The sequence below is a fragment of the Cyrtonyx montezumae genome, unplaced genomic scaffold, assembly GCF_038088225.1.
Source record: "Cyrtonyx montezumae isolate F1298 unplaced genomic scaffold, pur_monq_1.0 scaffold_9, whole genome shotgun sequence".
NCBI lineage: Eukaryota > Metazoa > Chordata > Aves > Galliformes > Odontophoridae > Cyrtonyx > Cyrtonyx montezumae.
In genome coordinates, this window is record NW_027072100.1 from 5,630,715 (window position 1) to 5,646,826 (window position 16,112).

General features: G+C 51.7%; 2 protein-coding genes across 3 annotated transcripts in view; one reads left to right on the top strand and one right to left on the bottom strand.

Annotated features, from left to right (window-relative positions):
* The first annotated feature begins 1,408 nt into the window (after nucleotides 1–1,408).
* On the top strand, nucleotides 1,409–4,900 carry KCNS1 (potassium voltage-gated channel modifier subfamily S member 1). The gene is made up of 2 exons (XM_065754105.1): nucleotides 1,409–2,386; nucleotides 4,362–4,900. The coding sequence occupies exons 1-2, from the start codon at nucleotides 1,421–1,423 to the stop codon at nucleotides 4,803–4,805; spliced, it is 1,410 nt and encodes a 469-aa protein (XP_065610177.1). The 5' UTR covers nucleotides 1,409–1,420; the 3' UTR covers nucleotides 4,806–4,900.
* A 4,334-nt stretch (nucleotides 4,901–9,234) lies between these two features.
* STK4 (serine/threonine kinase 4) overlaps nucleotides 9,235–16,112 on the bottom strand; it is a 186,875-nt gene continuing 179,997 nt past the window's right edge. For both annotated transcript variants that reach the window (XM_065754559.1, XM_065754558.1), the window contains exon 12: nucleotides 9,235–9,758. In XM_065754559.1, coding sequence (XP_065610631.1) covers nucleotides 9,600–9,758 — 159 coding nt within the window. In that variant the 3' untranslated portion in view covers nucleotides 9,235–9,599. The remainder of the gene's footprint in view (nucleotides 9,759–16,112) is intronic.

The window sequence follows — 16,112 nt, forward strand, 5'->3', positions numbered from 1 at the left end:
AATACATATACATAACTTCCACTGGAAAGCCTTTCAGAAAAAAAAAACCAACAAAAAAACCCACGTTGTCAAGGGAAACTCTTCCAGCATTTCTTACAGATCGGCTCAATCTGCTTTTATGTTTAATTTTTGCTGTCATAAATGCATGTATTAGAGATCTCTTTTCTCCACGAGGTACATATTCGATGAACGCCCGATTCACGCTGGGCTCGTGCAATTCCAGTAGCTGCTCCTTCAAACAGCTTACAGTACATTTCCAAATTCATCGGGGAGAGATTGGCCTAATCTGTTCCATCATTTACGGAGACGGCACCGTAACTAAAAGGGGAATTTGCAAATTCGCATTACTCCAGACACACACATTTGTATTCTCTGCCCGTTGTGCCTTTGCAAAGAAACACACCCGACCTTCCCCATCCTTTCACAGCAGATAGCCCTGCAGACACCACATGGTGCTGGTGATCAGTGGGGAGAGCACGCAGTGCTGGGTCCAAAGCCCAGCACATCCCTGAACCTCAGCTCAGCTCCTCATGCACCTCCAGGAGTTGGAGAACTACTAATTGCTGCCTTAGATTCCCAGATGAAAGTGAGACGTGGGCAGAAATCATTTGTTCTATGCGGGAACAAACGTTGGAAAGGAGAATCTCCACTGGAGAACCTCGTGCTGCTCCCTCCGCCGTGCTCAGCCCCAACCCACCCCACTGGGGGCTGCCCCCAGCCAGAGCTCTGCTACCTCCACTCCCCCACTCTGCTCTGAGCTCCGCCTTTAGTCGCAGAGGAGCCCCTGGGGGCTGCCCAAAGCAGCAGATGTGTGCGGGGAATTGCGAGGACTGCCAGCTCCACCACGGTCCTGCACACAGCGGTGCTTGGGCACACAAGGTGAGCAGCATCTGTTCCCAAGGTGACTTAGATGGCAAGCAGCATTTACCTTCTTGACTGAAACCTCAGGTTTAGGTGGGTAAATGCACTTCGGGGTGTGGGGATGCTGCTCTCGGTCAGGTGCTGGAGCTGGTTCTCAGTGGCAAATGGCATTGCCGCTGTGCAAAAAAGCAGAGCTCCCCAAAACCCATAAAATGCCAAAACGCTGAAATCAGAACTTCAGGCTTTTATCCCTTCCAACGTACAGGTTCCTATTTCAGAGCCATCGGTGATTCTGACTCACGTCTCTTTACGTCTCAGCACTATAAAAATAAATGGTACTATTTTACACGGCAGGACACACGCGTACACACACAGCAGGCAGGTGCATTGTTTTGGCTCTTCTGCCATGGAAATTCCCCACTCTCATTTCCCCCCCCAACACCGAAGAACAAAGCCCGGAGCCTTTCCCTGCCCCCACGCACATCCCATCCCCCGCCTGCCCCCGTCCCAGCCCCGCTGCGTCTCCCCCACAGGTGGAGGGGCTCCGGCTCTGCCGATCATGGTCAACAAGACCTTAACGTACTGGGGTTCCGCCTTCGAGGAGGACCTTATCAACATCAACGTGGGGGGGCTGCGGCGGCGGCTGAGCCCCAGCGCGCTCTCCAAGTTCCCCGACACGCGCCTGGGCCGCCTGCTGTCCTGCGACTCGGAGGAGTCCATCCTGCAGCTCTGCGATGACTACGACGTGAGCGCCCGCGAGTTCTACTTCGACCGCAACCCTGGCTTCTTCCTCTACGTGCTGCACTTCTACCAGACCGGCAAGCTGCACGTGATGGAGGAGCTGTGCGTCTTCTCCTTCTGCCAGGAGATCGAGTATTGGGGCATCAACGAGTTCTTCCTGGACTCGTGCTGCAGCTACCGCTACCACGAGCGCAAGCTGGAGGGCCGGCACCACACCTGGGACGAGGAGAGCGAGGTGAGCAGCGTGGACACGTCGCCCGATGAGATCTCGGACATCAACCACGAGCTGCTGCGCTACAGCACGCTGCGCTGCGGCACGGCACGCAAGCGGCTCTGGCTCACCATGGAGAACCCCGGCTACTCCATCCCCAGCAAGCTGTTCAGCTTCGTGTCCATCAGCGTGGTGCTGGTGTCCATCGCCACCATGTGCATCCACAGCATGCCCGAGTACCAGCGCGTGGACGAGAGCGGCGCCGTGCTGGACGAGCCCGTCCTGCACAAACTGGAGTACTTCTGCATCTCCTGGTTCACCTTCGAGGTGTCCTCCCGCCTCCTGCTCTCCCCCAACCCCAAGAAGTTCTTCAAGCACCCGCTCAACCTCATCGACATCGTCTCGGTGCTGCCCTTCTACTTCACGCTGCTGGTGGACGTGACGGCGGGCAGCGACTCGGAGCTGGGCAACCTGGGCAAGGTGGTGCAGGTCTTCCGGCTGATGCGCATCTTCCGCGTGCTGAAGCTGGCACGGCACTCCACCGGGCTGCGGTCGTTGGGGGCCACGCTGAAGGTAGGACAGCCAGCTCCCATCTGTGGGCGAGCAGAGGGCTCCGGGCTGGGTGGGGATGAGGGATGCTGCCCAGGAAGACTGCGTGGGGCTGTGGATGGGGCCGTGGGTCTAAGTGCTAAGGCAATGTAGCGTGAGGGGCACTGAGTGGATCCTGCTGCACGCAGCCGGGGCTCGCAGAGGGCTGGTGTAGGAGCAGGGTGCTGGCACGCTGGGAGGTGGCACCCATGCAGCTGATCTGGTGAGATGGGGTCCCCTCCCTCACATCGTGCCCTCTTGTTGTGACAAGAGTTGAAGCATGAAGGCACTGAGCCCCTCAGCACCTGTCACTGTGGCCCTGACCTCCATCACTACAGCCCGGCCACACTGCGCCCGACTCTGCTGTCCCCACTGTCCCTCCCTCATCCATCCCCACTGAGCTGAGGTACGTATGGAAGGCAAAGCTGCCCCCTTCCCTCCCTGCACTCACATAGGAACCCCAGCTAAACACAGAGACCAATCAAGCCCAGACTTTAATTTTCTCTCCTTTCTGGTGACCCCTCCAAGACACACCCCGAAGCCAGCCCTTGAAGCTGGCCAAGCAGAGCAGCTCAGGCTTGAGCCGTGCAAGGGGAGCACAGATCAGAATTACACATGGGAAAGGCACCCTACATAAGTGTGGTGAGGCTGAGCAGGGCTGCGGGGCTGCCTGCGTGTCACGGAGGTGCAAGGGCCACCAACTGGGGTTGGTGATGTGATGGAGTGCCCCTTCTCAGGGACCCCGAGCCAGCTGCAGCCGGGGTGAGCACAGACAGACCTGATGCAGCAGCTTGGTGCTGGGGCTTACCGGGCACGTAAACGACAACACAGTGTTAATCATGATTTAGTTCTTGCTGCATCAAGCAGCAGCAGAGGAACAAAGCCTGCTCACAGCCAGGGAGCGACGGCTCTGGCACGAAGAGGAGTTGTTCGCTGCCACCAAAGCGCCGGCAGAGGGATTGCTGCCATTTGTGCATCGTAAGCTCCGAGCCCTCTTCAGATCAGCTGGGGCTCAGTGCAGGGTCCCTGCTCTTCCTCCCTGCTGTGCACCAGCTGCAGGGTTGGTGTTGCCTGCATTGGGCTGTCTGGGCTCTTGGGACCCACGGGAGTTGTCATCTGTCTCTTTGGTGGCCTGGACATGAAGATAGCAGAGATGTATGTCCCAGAAGGGACCTGTGTCACATAGGTGGGACAGGTGTCACCGTGAGCTTGGTCACCACATTGGTACCTCTGTCTGGGTTCAAACCAGGCTTTTTCTTTCATTTTTCTTCCACTGCAGTGGAGGGAAGGCACCGTGTGCATGCAGCAGGGAAAGCAGTCTGCCTTCCCCTCACCTCTGTCCTCTAACACACCCTGGGGCCATAACTGATGCTCTTTAAAGATGCATAGGGTTATTTGGCTGGGACCTGTGGGTGTGCTGCTGTGCTCCAGCCCGGAGCATCTTTCTTGGTGAACTGACACATCTGTGGCGCTCAGAGCTCTTTGTCCTTCCTTAGGAACAGCCCCAGAGCTGCTGTGGGGCTTATGCTAATAACATGCTGTTAGAACTCTGATTTCCTTTCCCTAGAAGATGAAGAGCAAGTTGGCAGATCAGCAGGCAAAAACAGCCAAGAAATCCACTTGTGACACTCAGAGAGGGAGCGAACTGCAGCGCTCCTGCTCCATCCCCTCTCCCATCCCCACTTCACTCCACACATCCCCAGGCTCAGCCCTGTGCACTGCTGCTGGATCCCACCCTGTGCACACCTGTGTCTCATTGCCACCACCCCGGGTCCCCACCTGAGCTCAGGTTTCCCCTGGGGCCCAGGGGATGTTCAGCCCCAGAGGGCTGCACTTTCCTGGCCCATAGGCAGGCAGCTGCTGGGTGATGCTATACAGGGGATTTGGGGCAGCAGAGTGGCAGAACTCAATGCCTTGCGTGTGCTCACTGTGACTCACTGTACCCTGCTTTGCCTTCCAGCACAGCTACCGGGAGGTGGGCATCCTGCTGCTCTACCTGGCTGTGGGGGTGTCTGTCTTCTCTGGCGTAGCCTACACTGCAGAGAAGGAGGAGGATGTCGGCTTCGACACCATCCCGGCGTGCTGGTGGTGGGGCACGGTCAGCATGACCACGGTGGGGTACGGTGACGTGGTGCCTGTGACCGTGGCGGGGAAGCTGGCTGCCTCAGGCTGCATCCTGGGAGGCATCCTGGTCGTGGCACTGCCCATCACCATCATCTTCAACAAGTTCTCCCACTTCTACCGCAAGCAGAAGGCGCTGGAGGCCGCCGTGAGGAACAGTGAGAAGAAGGAGCCCGAGGAGATAGAGAGCGAGCGGGACTCAGAGGTGCTGAGCGAGAGCTCCCTGGGGGGGGGCAGCCCTGACCGCCGCAGTCTCACCCCCGGTGCCCTCCCCGCTCCCTGAGCCCCATGCAAAGGACAGGGGGTCGGGGTCTGTGCAGAACGAGCCCCGGAGGAGCGGTGGTGCCTGGCATGGCCCCCCCCCCCCAGCAGCAGGACCGGCTGGGCCTGGCCCTCCTTGCATTGCAATCCCTTCCAGAGGAGCAGCTGCTGCAGCCGCTGGCACCCAGCCCACGCAGCACACAGCCTGCCAAGGGCTGCCGGGCACGGGGGGCACGGCTGGGCACAGAGCAGCCGCCTCTGCCGCGTCCCTGTGCCCTCAACTCCTGGTGCTGGAGGAGCTGGGGCTGCAGCCCCTGTGCAGGAGGGAGCAGCCTCGCTGTGACCCCGAGCAGGACCGCAGGGAGTGGGGACAAAGGGACCTTGCACTGCTCAACTCCAGCTCCTGCCTGACCCCTCACAGCCGGACAGGGAGGGCACCCCCATCTCACCTGGCCCCCGACCAGGCTGCACACACCCCAGCACAGCATCAATTCCCCCAGCATCGTGCACCCCAGCTGACCAGCCCAGAGCCACGCAGACGGCTGCAGGATGGCCCTGGTCACCTGGACGATGGCTTTCAGGGCACAGCAGTGGGTGGGAACGGCTCTGCAGCGGAGACTGCTGACCTTGGGGAAGAGAAGATGGAGCTGGAGCAGACACAGCCCCTCTGCATGGGTGGGAGCAGGGTGCAGGTGCCCATGTCCGTGTCTTCCAGCACTATTTGCTCCGGTTCAGCTCCCACTGCACTGTTACTTGAACAAAGGAAGGAGTTTCCCCTTCTCTCCATAAGTATTCCTGTAGCAAAATGTACTAAAATAGGAAGACTGAGTGACGTGTATTAACTACAAAAGCATTATGCAAACCATTAGAAAAGCATGTAAATTAATTTTCTATCTATGCATGGGATGCATACGGCATATTTTATTAAAGATGGAAGTGACCCAGTTGGGAAGCTGGTTCTCTGTGTCACAGCAGTACCACCACCGCCCATCAGAGCCGAGGGACCACACGTCCCTGGGGCAGCAGTTTTCCCAAGAGCATCTGCACTCTCCTTTGGCACAGTAGGTAAATCAATTAAACACTGTATCAGGTTATTTCCACATAAATCCTCTCCACACTCAAAAAGTGATTGATGAAGGAGAGACTGCGTTACCTCCAGGGGATGGTGATTAAGGAGTGACCTCATTAAGCTATTCCACGCAGCTGAGAATTGGACAACGCTCCTTGGAGACAAAGCAAACTTCATTGCTTGTTTCAGACTGCTTCCCTTTGCTAGCTGCCAGAGCCCTGGCTGCCCTGAGCGTGCTCTGTGCTGGGTGTGGGAAAAGCAGGAGATCTTAAGGGTCAGGACACGAGGGAAAGGAGAGCCCTCACCACAGCACGGGGGCTGTCCTGCTGCTGCAGCAGCTCCGCATGGGACTCAGCCTCTACTGAGTTAACAGCAATGACAGGGAGGGGAGCAGGGCAGGATGCAATTCATAGATGGGATTGGATTGTTATAAAGTTTTTAAACAAGTTGGCTGCCTTCCTGGGCTCTTAAATTAAAGGGCAATTAAGTCACTCTCAGTCTGGAAATAGCTGATGGGTGTTTCCTGGTTTGACTATTACCTTTTGCTGGAGTGATTAATGCAATGAGAAATCATCAGCTCTCAAGTCGGGGCTGTCAGCCAACACTGAGAGCATTTATCTGAGCTCCTGCTTGGGCTCCTCTGGACCACGGACAGAAGGAAAGAGGACAAAATGATGGCTGCCCATCTGCCATTGTTAGTCACATTTGTGTTTCTGCAGCACAGGCACTGCTTGTGGCATGAAACAAATGCAGGTGAGGACTCCCCTGGGGTGCAGCCCTCCCTTCATGCAGGTGATCTGTGGTTTTGTGGTGATGCTGCTGAGAGCACGTAAGTGCTCTGGGCTTTCCTAGCTCTAGGAATGCCTGCAGTCTCCCTCCCGTTGGATTCCACACTCCTTCCTAACATTTGAAAGCTCACATCTATTTTGTTTCTTCCGGCACTGCTAACACAAGCTGCCTCCTGAATGAATTCTGTCTCTGCCTCAGTTAGTCATCCCTTTGGGACAGATTTAGTAACTGCTCAGGGAAACCACGTAAAAGCCAACAGTTCGCCGTGAAGGCAGCACCCACTCACTGTCAGCATTCTGAGCCAGCGAGCTGAGAGTGCAGCCAGGATGAGGAGCACGACTCGAGCCTCACCTGCTGTGTAGGAAGGGATGGACTGCCCCTCACCTGGTCCCAGAGCAGCTCCTGTCACAGCTCGCCAGCTCTTATGTAACACTCATGACACTGAAGCTTTCTGTAAGGACAGTTTATTTGCCCCTTTGAACAAATAAGGCAAGAAATGTTGAGAAAGATCAAACACAATCTCCTGTATCAAACTCAGAGGAATGCAATAGAAGTTACTATTTCATACGTACATAAACTAAGGACCCAACACTACTATATACAAACAGCCAGGTCTTACAAAAGAGCATTTCAAGTCAGCACTTTATGCCAGTGTTGCTAATTCATTACAAAAAAAGTTAAAGCTATAAACTTCACATTGTTAAGTCTCGTGTGACTGACATCATCAGTATCTGTGGGTAGAAGCAAAGAACACGGTTTGTCCAGAACACTTTCGGCACTGCAGATGTGCCCAAGGAGCACTTGAATGCAGCTTCACAATTAAGCAAGTGTTTTGCTTAAAAAACCTTGTCGGAACAGCTCTCCTTGAGGGTGTGAGCCTTGGTCTGTAGGACTCTGAGAAGTGAGTGGGTATGATGCTCAACAAGGGGACCAAAAGGAGAATTACTTTCTGTCTACCTGATAATCAGTGAAGGAGAAAATAATATGAGCTCCGAGTGCAAGAAACATCATCAAGTCTCAGCCACCACAAGCTTGTAAGAAACGTTCGAAGGCAGTTAAGTCATTGGACCAGTTTTACTTATTTTGGTTCATTTGCTGTATTTTAAGACAATCACACCAGCTAAGCAGAGCTTACATTCAGTCACAGCAGACACAGGTTGCATATTCCAGAAGTACACACCGCAATGTGGTGCTGCTTCACCTCAAACTCAGGTTTTCTAATGCCCTACGATGACCAGAAAGTTACCTACACAGTGCAGAGGTAAAACTACTCCCAGGAGAATCTGCCTGACTGACGTTACACGCCAGCAGTGCACGGTTTGCCACGTCCCACATCCCTGTGCCCACCAGAGCTACAGAGCAGGCTTGGCAGAGCAGTGCTGCTCACTCTGGGACAAACCGAGGCAGCCAGATCTGCAGGGGGGTACAAATGGCTTGGTTCCTTTCACAGCAACGGAGTATAGCTGTTAACAGTAGTCAGGAGTCTGCTGCAAGCAGGGAACAAGAGCCTCTCGAGGCATGAAATGAGCAGCATTTGATTCAGGAGACAGTGCCATTCAGTTTAATTACCTGCATGAGGTACCAAGGCCTATTTCAGAGGGCTGCATGGAAACTCTCCATCAGAGCAAAACAAACATACATCGGTAGGAACACGTGGTTCTGTCCAAATATTCCACCATAAGCCAGGTAAGCTTTGGTTTCCTCCTCAGCTCCACCAACGGGAGCAAACTGCACCACTCTCAGCGATTGTACACGCAGGGCACCTTCACCCACAGACCCATGCCAGGAAATATAACGAGAAAGGAGCACTTGGAGGGACTGGAAGAGAATGAATCTCTTCCCAGACATGAGCCATTGGCCTCTCTGGATCAGCTCTGTCTCCACTCCACCCAATAAAGCATGTCTCTGACGAATGTGTGTTTTCAGTTTAACTTTTTGGTGTGGTAAGCCTGGCAGAAATATGAAGGATTGTGAAGTTTTTATACCGGCACCTAAAGAGGTAAATTTGAAATGATGAAGCGTACAAAGTATTTCACCAACTGCAGAGTACTTTCAGCCCTCTCAGATGCAGCAGAAGTACCAAATTCTGAGAGAGATTCACCCGATCTCCACCCATTCCCATCCTGTGCCCTCCTCTCAGCACTGTGCTGTCAGAAGGACATTTCTAAAGGGACAGAGGAAGGGGAACCTGCTTTGTTTTAGGTCAGATCACTGACTGGCTTTCAGCCTTACGTCAATGTGGGTTTTAAATTACAGAATGTAACTTCTCCTGGAGGCACAACACACTATCTACTGGTATTAATTCCTAATGTACATAAACGAAGGACAAAACCAAGGTCTTGAAGAAATCACACTCGCTCAAAGTACGAAGTGTAAGGCATGGGGCTTGTTATAGGCTTCTTAAAAATGAGATTTAAGTGTCTTCCTAAAGGCTGGGACAGTTAGTAGGTGTTCTCATCTACTCTCTCCAGTGACCCAAAACTTATCAGTACCTTAACAGCAGAACCATACAGTCATCAGCATGAAACAGAGTGTGCATTCACAAAGAACAACAAAAACAACAACAACAAAAACCCCACAACAGATGTGGATGTTAAATACACAATTCATATTAACTTAAAACAAAGAGAACGGACTATGGAAAGGTTCAGTTGAAAAGAGAGTGAGCCATCTTCCATTGGTCTGTTTCTATCTGCTCATCTGATTTAAAAATAACCCATCTAAAAACAGTAACAAAACTCCTTCGGATACTGCTTTAAATATGTGCCTAAATTAAAACACACCACAAGGATTCTCCACTTAATGGCATTCCTGAGTTCACAAAGGTGCTATGGAAAAATAAATGAGCAGAAGTATTGCCCTCTATTTTGCTAGCATATTTCAATAGAAATCAACCTGCTTAGTAGTCACAGAAGCAAGGAGCTGATTGTTGGAGGCTGGAAGGTCCCTGCCCGGGGCTCAGAAGTTCTGCTGCCGCCGCTTCTTGGCCTCGATGGCATCGAGGATGGGCTGCCGCTTCGACTGGTACTTCTGGCGGATCTCCTCAATCTCCTGCTCCATCATGGGGTCCAGCGCCGACAGCCGCCTCTGCAGCTCATCCACACTCCACGTCTTCAGCTGCCAGGGAGAGGAAACAACAGACACCAGCATCAGAGCCGAAAGCAGGCACAACCACAGGTACTTCTGCACTCTCAGGTTGAACATCAGTCACGGTGAGGAATTCAGACTCCTCTGCTGAGTAAGAAATCCCAGGGCACACACGTCAGGTCATGCAGGTCAGCTCTGCGCTGATATAATATGCAAGTACAAGTTGTGTTTTGCTGTACAGCTGTATTTCACTGTGAAGATGTCAGGCTGGTCTGGATGAGCCTCTCGCACTGACTTCACTATCTGCCTGTCCTTGGCTTAATTGGTTCTCTTGTGAGTGCCAATTTGCTGAGAACTGGCACAGAAAAGTTTTACTCTGCGATTCAAAGTGCCAAAGTTCGCCCAGGACAGCCTGAATCGTCCACAGCTATGTCCTCTATGTAAAACTGTAACCTGAAAAACAGGAGGATTTGAGGATAACGTTAAAAAAATAGGGATGCTGAGTGTGCTTCCCCCAAGAGCCAGTCCTCCTGCCATCCAAGACAAAGAGAAAACATCCAGAAACACGTGGGAGGTGCTGCCTGACAGACACTGCAGCACAATGGGGATATGACTGCCTGCACGCCCGCTTGCAGCTACAGAATCACAGATCTGATCTAATAATCCAGGTGAAACAAACTCTTTCAGCTAAGGGTGTACAGTCTTTCTGCTTCTCCAATCAGTAAACCGTTCATTAGAAAGACAAAGCACTTCCGCCACAATGATATACATTATTTATACACAGTAATGCAACTTTACCAGGCAGCAGCTTCAGTTGATGTATGGCACCAGTGACCTTTTCACACTAATGTATCACAGAGCAGGTGATCATTCAACACTGCCCTTCCTCACAGTCCAAGGGACTGAGAGCAGAGACAGCTAAGTCTGCAGTGGGCAAAAGCTGGCAAGCAGACACAGTGACAGAGACGGTGGGCACAGGGGGGGATGGGCTGATGGTTGGACAAGATGACCTTGGTGGTCCTCTCCAGCTGTAACGACTCTATGATTATTAAGTACACCACCTGTGCAGACAGGTGATACAGAACCAGGCTGCTGACCGTGGGTTAAACAGAAGGGAGATGTCGGGAGGAGAGGGAAGTCACTGCACTGCAGGACTGAAGGGCACAGAAACACACCCTGTGCATAGCACCGGGTGATGGAGAACTAATTGCAGGCGTTTCATCTGGAATAGCATCAGTGTGGCTGTGAACAGAAGCAGAGGATCCAGAGGGCAGCCCCAGCTGAAAGGTGCAGAGCGTGACTGCTCACCACGACAGCCACGGTGTGCAATTACTCATGGCTGAGAGGCAGTGCCCACGCAGAGCAGGGGAAGGGGAGCAGGGATGCCTGGCCCCGCTCCCACACGCTGTCTTCTCACTTGCACCGACATCTTTGAAAGGAAAACCAGAGGTGCTTAGAACCTGAGTCTCCACTTCATTTTGCTGCACGGCCTTGCCTCACAAACCAGCCCCACAGACAGACCTTCTCCTGGAAATGAAGCTTTTAAAGGCCAGCACTCCTGTCTCAGCAGTGTTAGGCTTCTGGGATAGCAACATCATTCTCTTAGTGAAGCACCAGGAGCAAAATCAGAAGAGGACAAGGACAGAGCATCCCACGATGCTCAGAGTCAAGGCTGCAATTAGAGCTGGGCTCAGCCCCAGGGCTTAGCCCCATCCTCTCCTCACTCCTCAGCGATTTCTCTCTGGTAAGGAGCCCAAAATGCCTTTGTCAGAGCTATCTATTTTCATCCACTGTGATCAAACAGCCATGACAACCTTTTAAAGGAAGGAATTGCATTTCAAAAGTAAAGTCTGATATCAAACACTTGTTCCAAGGCTGGTGTCTTGCAATGAAATGGATCTCGCAACAGGGAGAGGGGGCAGAGCAGGGAAAGCGTTCAAGCAAGGTTCCATGTGCAGCAAGCTAATTGTAAACTATTTGATTAACAGCCTTCTTTCTATGCAAGGTTGCGAGGCACAATTTCTTCCTCCAAGCAACAGATCCACAAGCCACCCCCAACATCCCTCCACGAGCAGCTCAGACACTCACTGATAACAAATGCACTGCACAGAGCTCACCTCAGCAAACTGCTTTCCCGAGTCACCATCCTTTCAAATCAGCCCTTAAAAAAATAAAATCAACCAACATAAAAAAACTCACCCTTAGCATTCGTTGCAGTCAAGGCAAACGCTGCTGCAACGTGATATTCTGCTGAGTGCAAATGAACCTGAGCAAAAGAGGAAACGTGAAGGCTCTCTGCAGGGATGTCAGAGCATTTTCCCACAGCAGAGCCTTCAGCACAGCCAGTCTGGGAGCCAGCATATCGGGATGGTCTCTTCCCAGCCCTCCAGCAGCACAAGGGCACCGCTGGCTCGGGCCAGCCCAAACCACTGCCATAAACACAGTGCTGCCCAGCAGTCCCACCTCAGCTCCCGTTCCTAGTGCTCCTCTTGCAAAAAAGACTGCCAAGAACATCCATTTGCTGCATGAGTTATAAGCATCAGACAGAAAGGAGCCATCTCCCAGCAGCTGTCACACTCTTCTCTCCCAGCATAACATTCCGACAGAGAAACTCCTGCTGCCTCTCCACTGGGGTCACAGGCACCCTGAGCACTGCCCTGCTGCACCTTTCCCTTTCCCTTGACAGCACTGCATCTGGTCCTGAGATGTAGTGCAGAGCCTTTTCTCTGCGCACACCACATCAGCTCTGTTTTTAAACACTCTTTAAATTCCTGAAGCTGGTGCCCAACGTGAACCCATCCGTCACCAGCGATGGGGTGCAGCTCTCCCATCGCCTGGCAGGTCTGCAGACAGATGGAGCACAACCAGAACACACGTGCTATTGGTGAGATGGGGATATTTCCTCACGGTGAAAACATCTGAGCAGTCCTGCACAAGTGCCACCAACAGCTGTGTGCTGCTGAGGAAGGGAACACCCAGCAGCAGCTCCCAACCTGCCTTCAACCCCCATATTCCAGGTGGCATCCACTGCTCAGCATAACTTGATGTCAACTTAGAAGATTTAAAATAGCCCTTCGAAAAAGTGGCTTGAGCGATTCTCACTTCATAAGGGGCGGTGGGAGTTTGAAGTCTGAAATACAGAAATAATGAAACTGCAGCTTCCCACGCCACATGGGGAAAAGACATCAGCTAGATGGGAACTAAAGAAACAAAAATAATCCTTGCTTGAGCATGGCTTTTGTTGTTCTCCCCACCTTTCTGCCTGGTTTTACACTGCAGTTTAACAGTTCTTGACTGCACACCCAGAGATCAAAGCCCCTAAACACACTCAAAGTGTATCAAATGATGTTAACAAGGAGCACAATGCTCGGCATACAGGCAGGCAACGCTGAGCATGGCTCCAGAAGGGTGTCCATGCAAAAGAAGTCATCCAAGGCATGCTAAATATTCAATGCCAAAAAGGAGTTGCTGCTACAGATGGTGAAAATGACCATCCCTGTAATAATAAAGCTCAGAATTAATATAAACTGAGTTTCATATGTGCACACGCAGACATGTGGGACCTGCTGTGAGCACAGAGTATGTAAGGATGTTCACCAGCTCCTGGGTGCCACAGGAGTTATGTGTCACCAGGAACGTGGAAGTCAAGATCATGTATAAAAAGCCAGACACTCCAAAATCAGACACGAATCCAGCAAGAACAGCAGTCACCTGGACAACACCAAGCCACCTGAGAGCCACTGCAATGCACGGCAATGAAATCATGAAGGACAAAGACCAGGAAGGAGCGAGGCACAGCCAGCAGCCAGGTTAAAGAGCAGCAGCAATGCTGCCAAGATGTTTCCCCTCCGAAAAATCCTGGGGCAATGCCTACATTCCTCTTTCAGGATCCGGCCGCTCCATTTGACATGCATCCACCTCAATGTTATAACCCTTCTTCTATCACTTCCTCAAGAAGAGTTTTATTTTTGGGCCACAGACTTGGGTTATTCTGGAATTATGCTTCTGTGACTTGAAGGGCTGTTTAAGCACGGCATCAATTAAATGCTCGTACCAAATACACCCGGAGGAAACAGATCACTGAACAGTACTATCTACTTTTTTTTTTTTTAAGCATTCAATTTCTCAGGCCAAAATTAAATGAAGAGGGTGATTTCTCATGCTAAGCAGTGCTCCGGAGTCCAGGTCTCGAAACTGGTGATATAAATTGGTGTTGGAATAGCATGCCACTTTCCCTTAGCGTTTTTCCTGAAATGCTGGCTCAATCCCATTTGGCATACTTTCAATCACTGATCTAAAAATTAAGTGCCTTGTTCTCATTTATGTTCCCAGCGTCAGGAGGCCTCGATGCAACACAGGAGCAGGCATTAACTAGTTATGTACCGTCACCTCGTGCCCAGCGCAAGGGACACGGGGATCTAGGAACCTGCAGCCCCTCCCTGCCCTCTTCTCACGGTGACTGCCAGGGCCCCACAGCCTCACATGTGTCAGTGTGTAGCCGTGCTATGGAGAGGCTGCAGTACATCAGAACCCCTGCACCAACACCAACATTAATTACCTTGATCTCCCCCCGTTTTTAGCATGAGAAGTTTCATACCGTTATGAAAGCGGCGGGTGAAATGCACTCACTGTGGGATTTCATGCAAGATTAAAAATACAGATATTAATCTTTCAAAGGATTTGAAAAATAAGTCTCTGCAGCACAAGCTTCTGCTTTTAATGCATCTTAATTATTTAGCAAAACACACCCTGGGCTGCAAGCATCCAGCACAAATCGAACAGCACTGCGTCCAGCATTTCCAAAAGGAAGGACTGCTGCAACAGAGCACACATCTGGAGACAGCAGCTTCAGACCACCCTGTGTGGACAGGAGATGACTTCACACAAGAGACGAGATCCCAGCTTTCAAGCAGATCATCATATGCTTCAGAGGCCAAGTCAACCCAAGTCAGTGCTAAGCAGTAACATGGCAACGTGCCTTGTTGTGGAGGACAGGCAAGCACCAGTGCACTCAGCTCTGGATATCTGTATCTCACTTTTGCAGCTGTGGAGTTTTAAGGCTCCTGGAAGTGAATCATAGAATCACCAAGGTTGGAAAAGTCCTGTAAGATCATCCAGTCTAACCGCCCACCTATCACCAATAGTTCTCACTAAACCATGTCTGTCAACACAACACCTTCCTGGTACAATGCTGGTGAGGATCCTAGCTATCAAACGTGTAGCTCTGCTGATAAGGCAGGGCTAGCTCTGAGCTGGGGACTTCTGCAGGCCCTCCTTCCAGCCCAGCAGCTCACTGCCTTAGCAAGGCTGCCCTCAAGCTGTCACAGGACAGTGATGGGCTTCTGGGGATCTGCCTCAGCACCAGCACTACCTCACTGCAGGAGATCCTTCACCACTGGCTGAGGCAGAAGCTGCCTCCAGCTCAGGATCTGTCTCTTCTGCAGCATGCTCTCTCTTTCTTCAGGCTTTATTTATATCCACACGGTTTGATCCTGCTGGTTCAGCAAGGACCTTGCTCCAGCACATTTGCTAACTCTGTCACTGCTATTGAAGAGATAAATAGACACACTTCAGATACGCATCTGCTCCTTCATCGCCCACGAGGCATCTTTCCCCTGCTGGCTGCCCTTCTCCAGTTTGCAGGTCTGCCCCGTTTCCTTGAAGCCTGCAGAGCTGGGGGGAGCTTTGCTGTTGGCAGGGTGTCAGAAAACTCCCAATCCAATATGCAGAGGACTACAGCAAGCACAGACCTCGCTGGTAGTTTGGGCTCTGCAAATGTACCGGCACAGAGCAGCATCCCCAGGGCACAGATGGCCCAGCTGTGAGAGCACCACGCCGTGCAGCAGCACTGCTGGCATCCTGGAGCTGCACCTTACTGCTCCTTACTGCAACCCCTAAAAGGCTCAAGGAGGTGCCACTGCCAGCACAATCATATGGCCTCTACACAGGGTTATTACCCTCAGTAATGTACAGAAATTGTATTAAGGGGAAAAAAAAACAAACCAAAACATCCAAAGGAATACTCATTGATATGACTGGCCAAAGAAAAAAAAGTTTTATCTTTTTTGTACTTTAATCTTCAGAGCTCCATGATTTAATTCCCTTTTATTCTACCTTTCTATCAATTATTCACTTCCAAAACCATCCCAAGTATAACAAACACTTAACCTAGACAAAGGGAATGACAAATCGTTTTGGTGTTGCTCCGCAGCAGGAAACTTCAGGAGGTCCAAACCTTAAGAACCTCCAGGGACCCAGAAAGTGGCTGAGTAATCCTATAACCACCAAGACAAGTTATCTCACCGGTTTTATTTCAGTAACTGAATTACAAACCAAGCAGAAAGGTCAGCCTGTCTGGACAAGAAGGGAGAAAAAAAAGTAGCA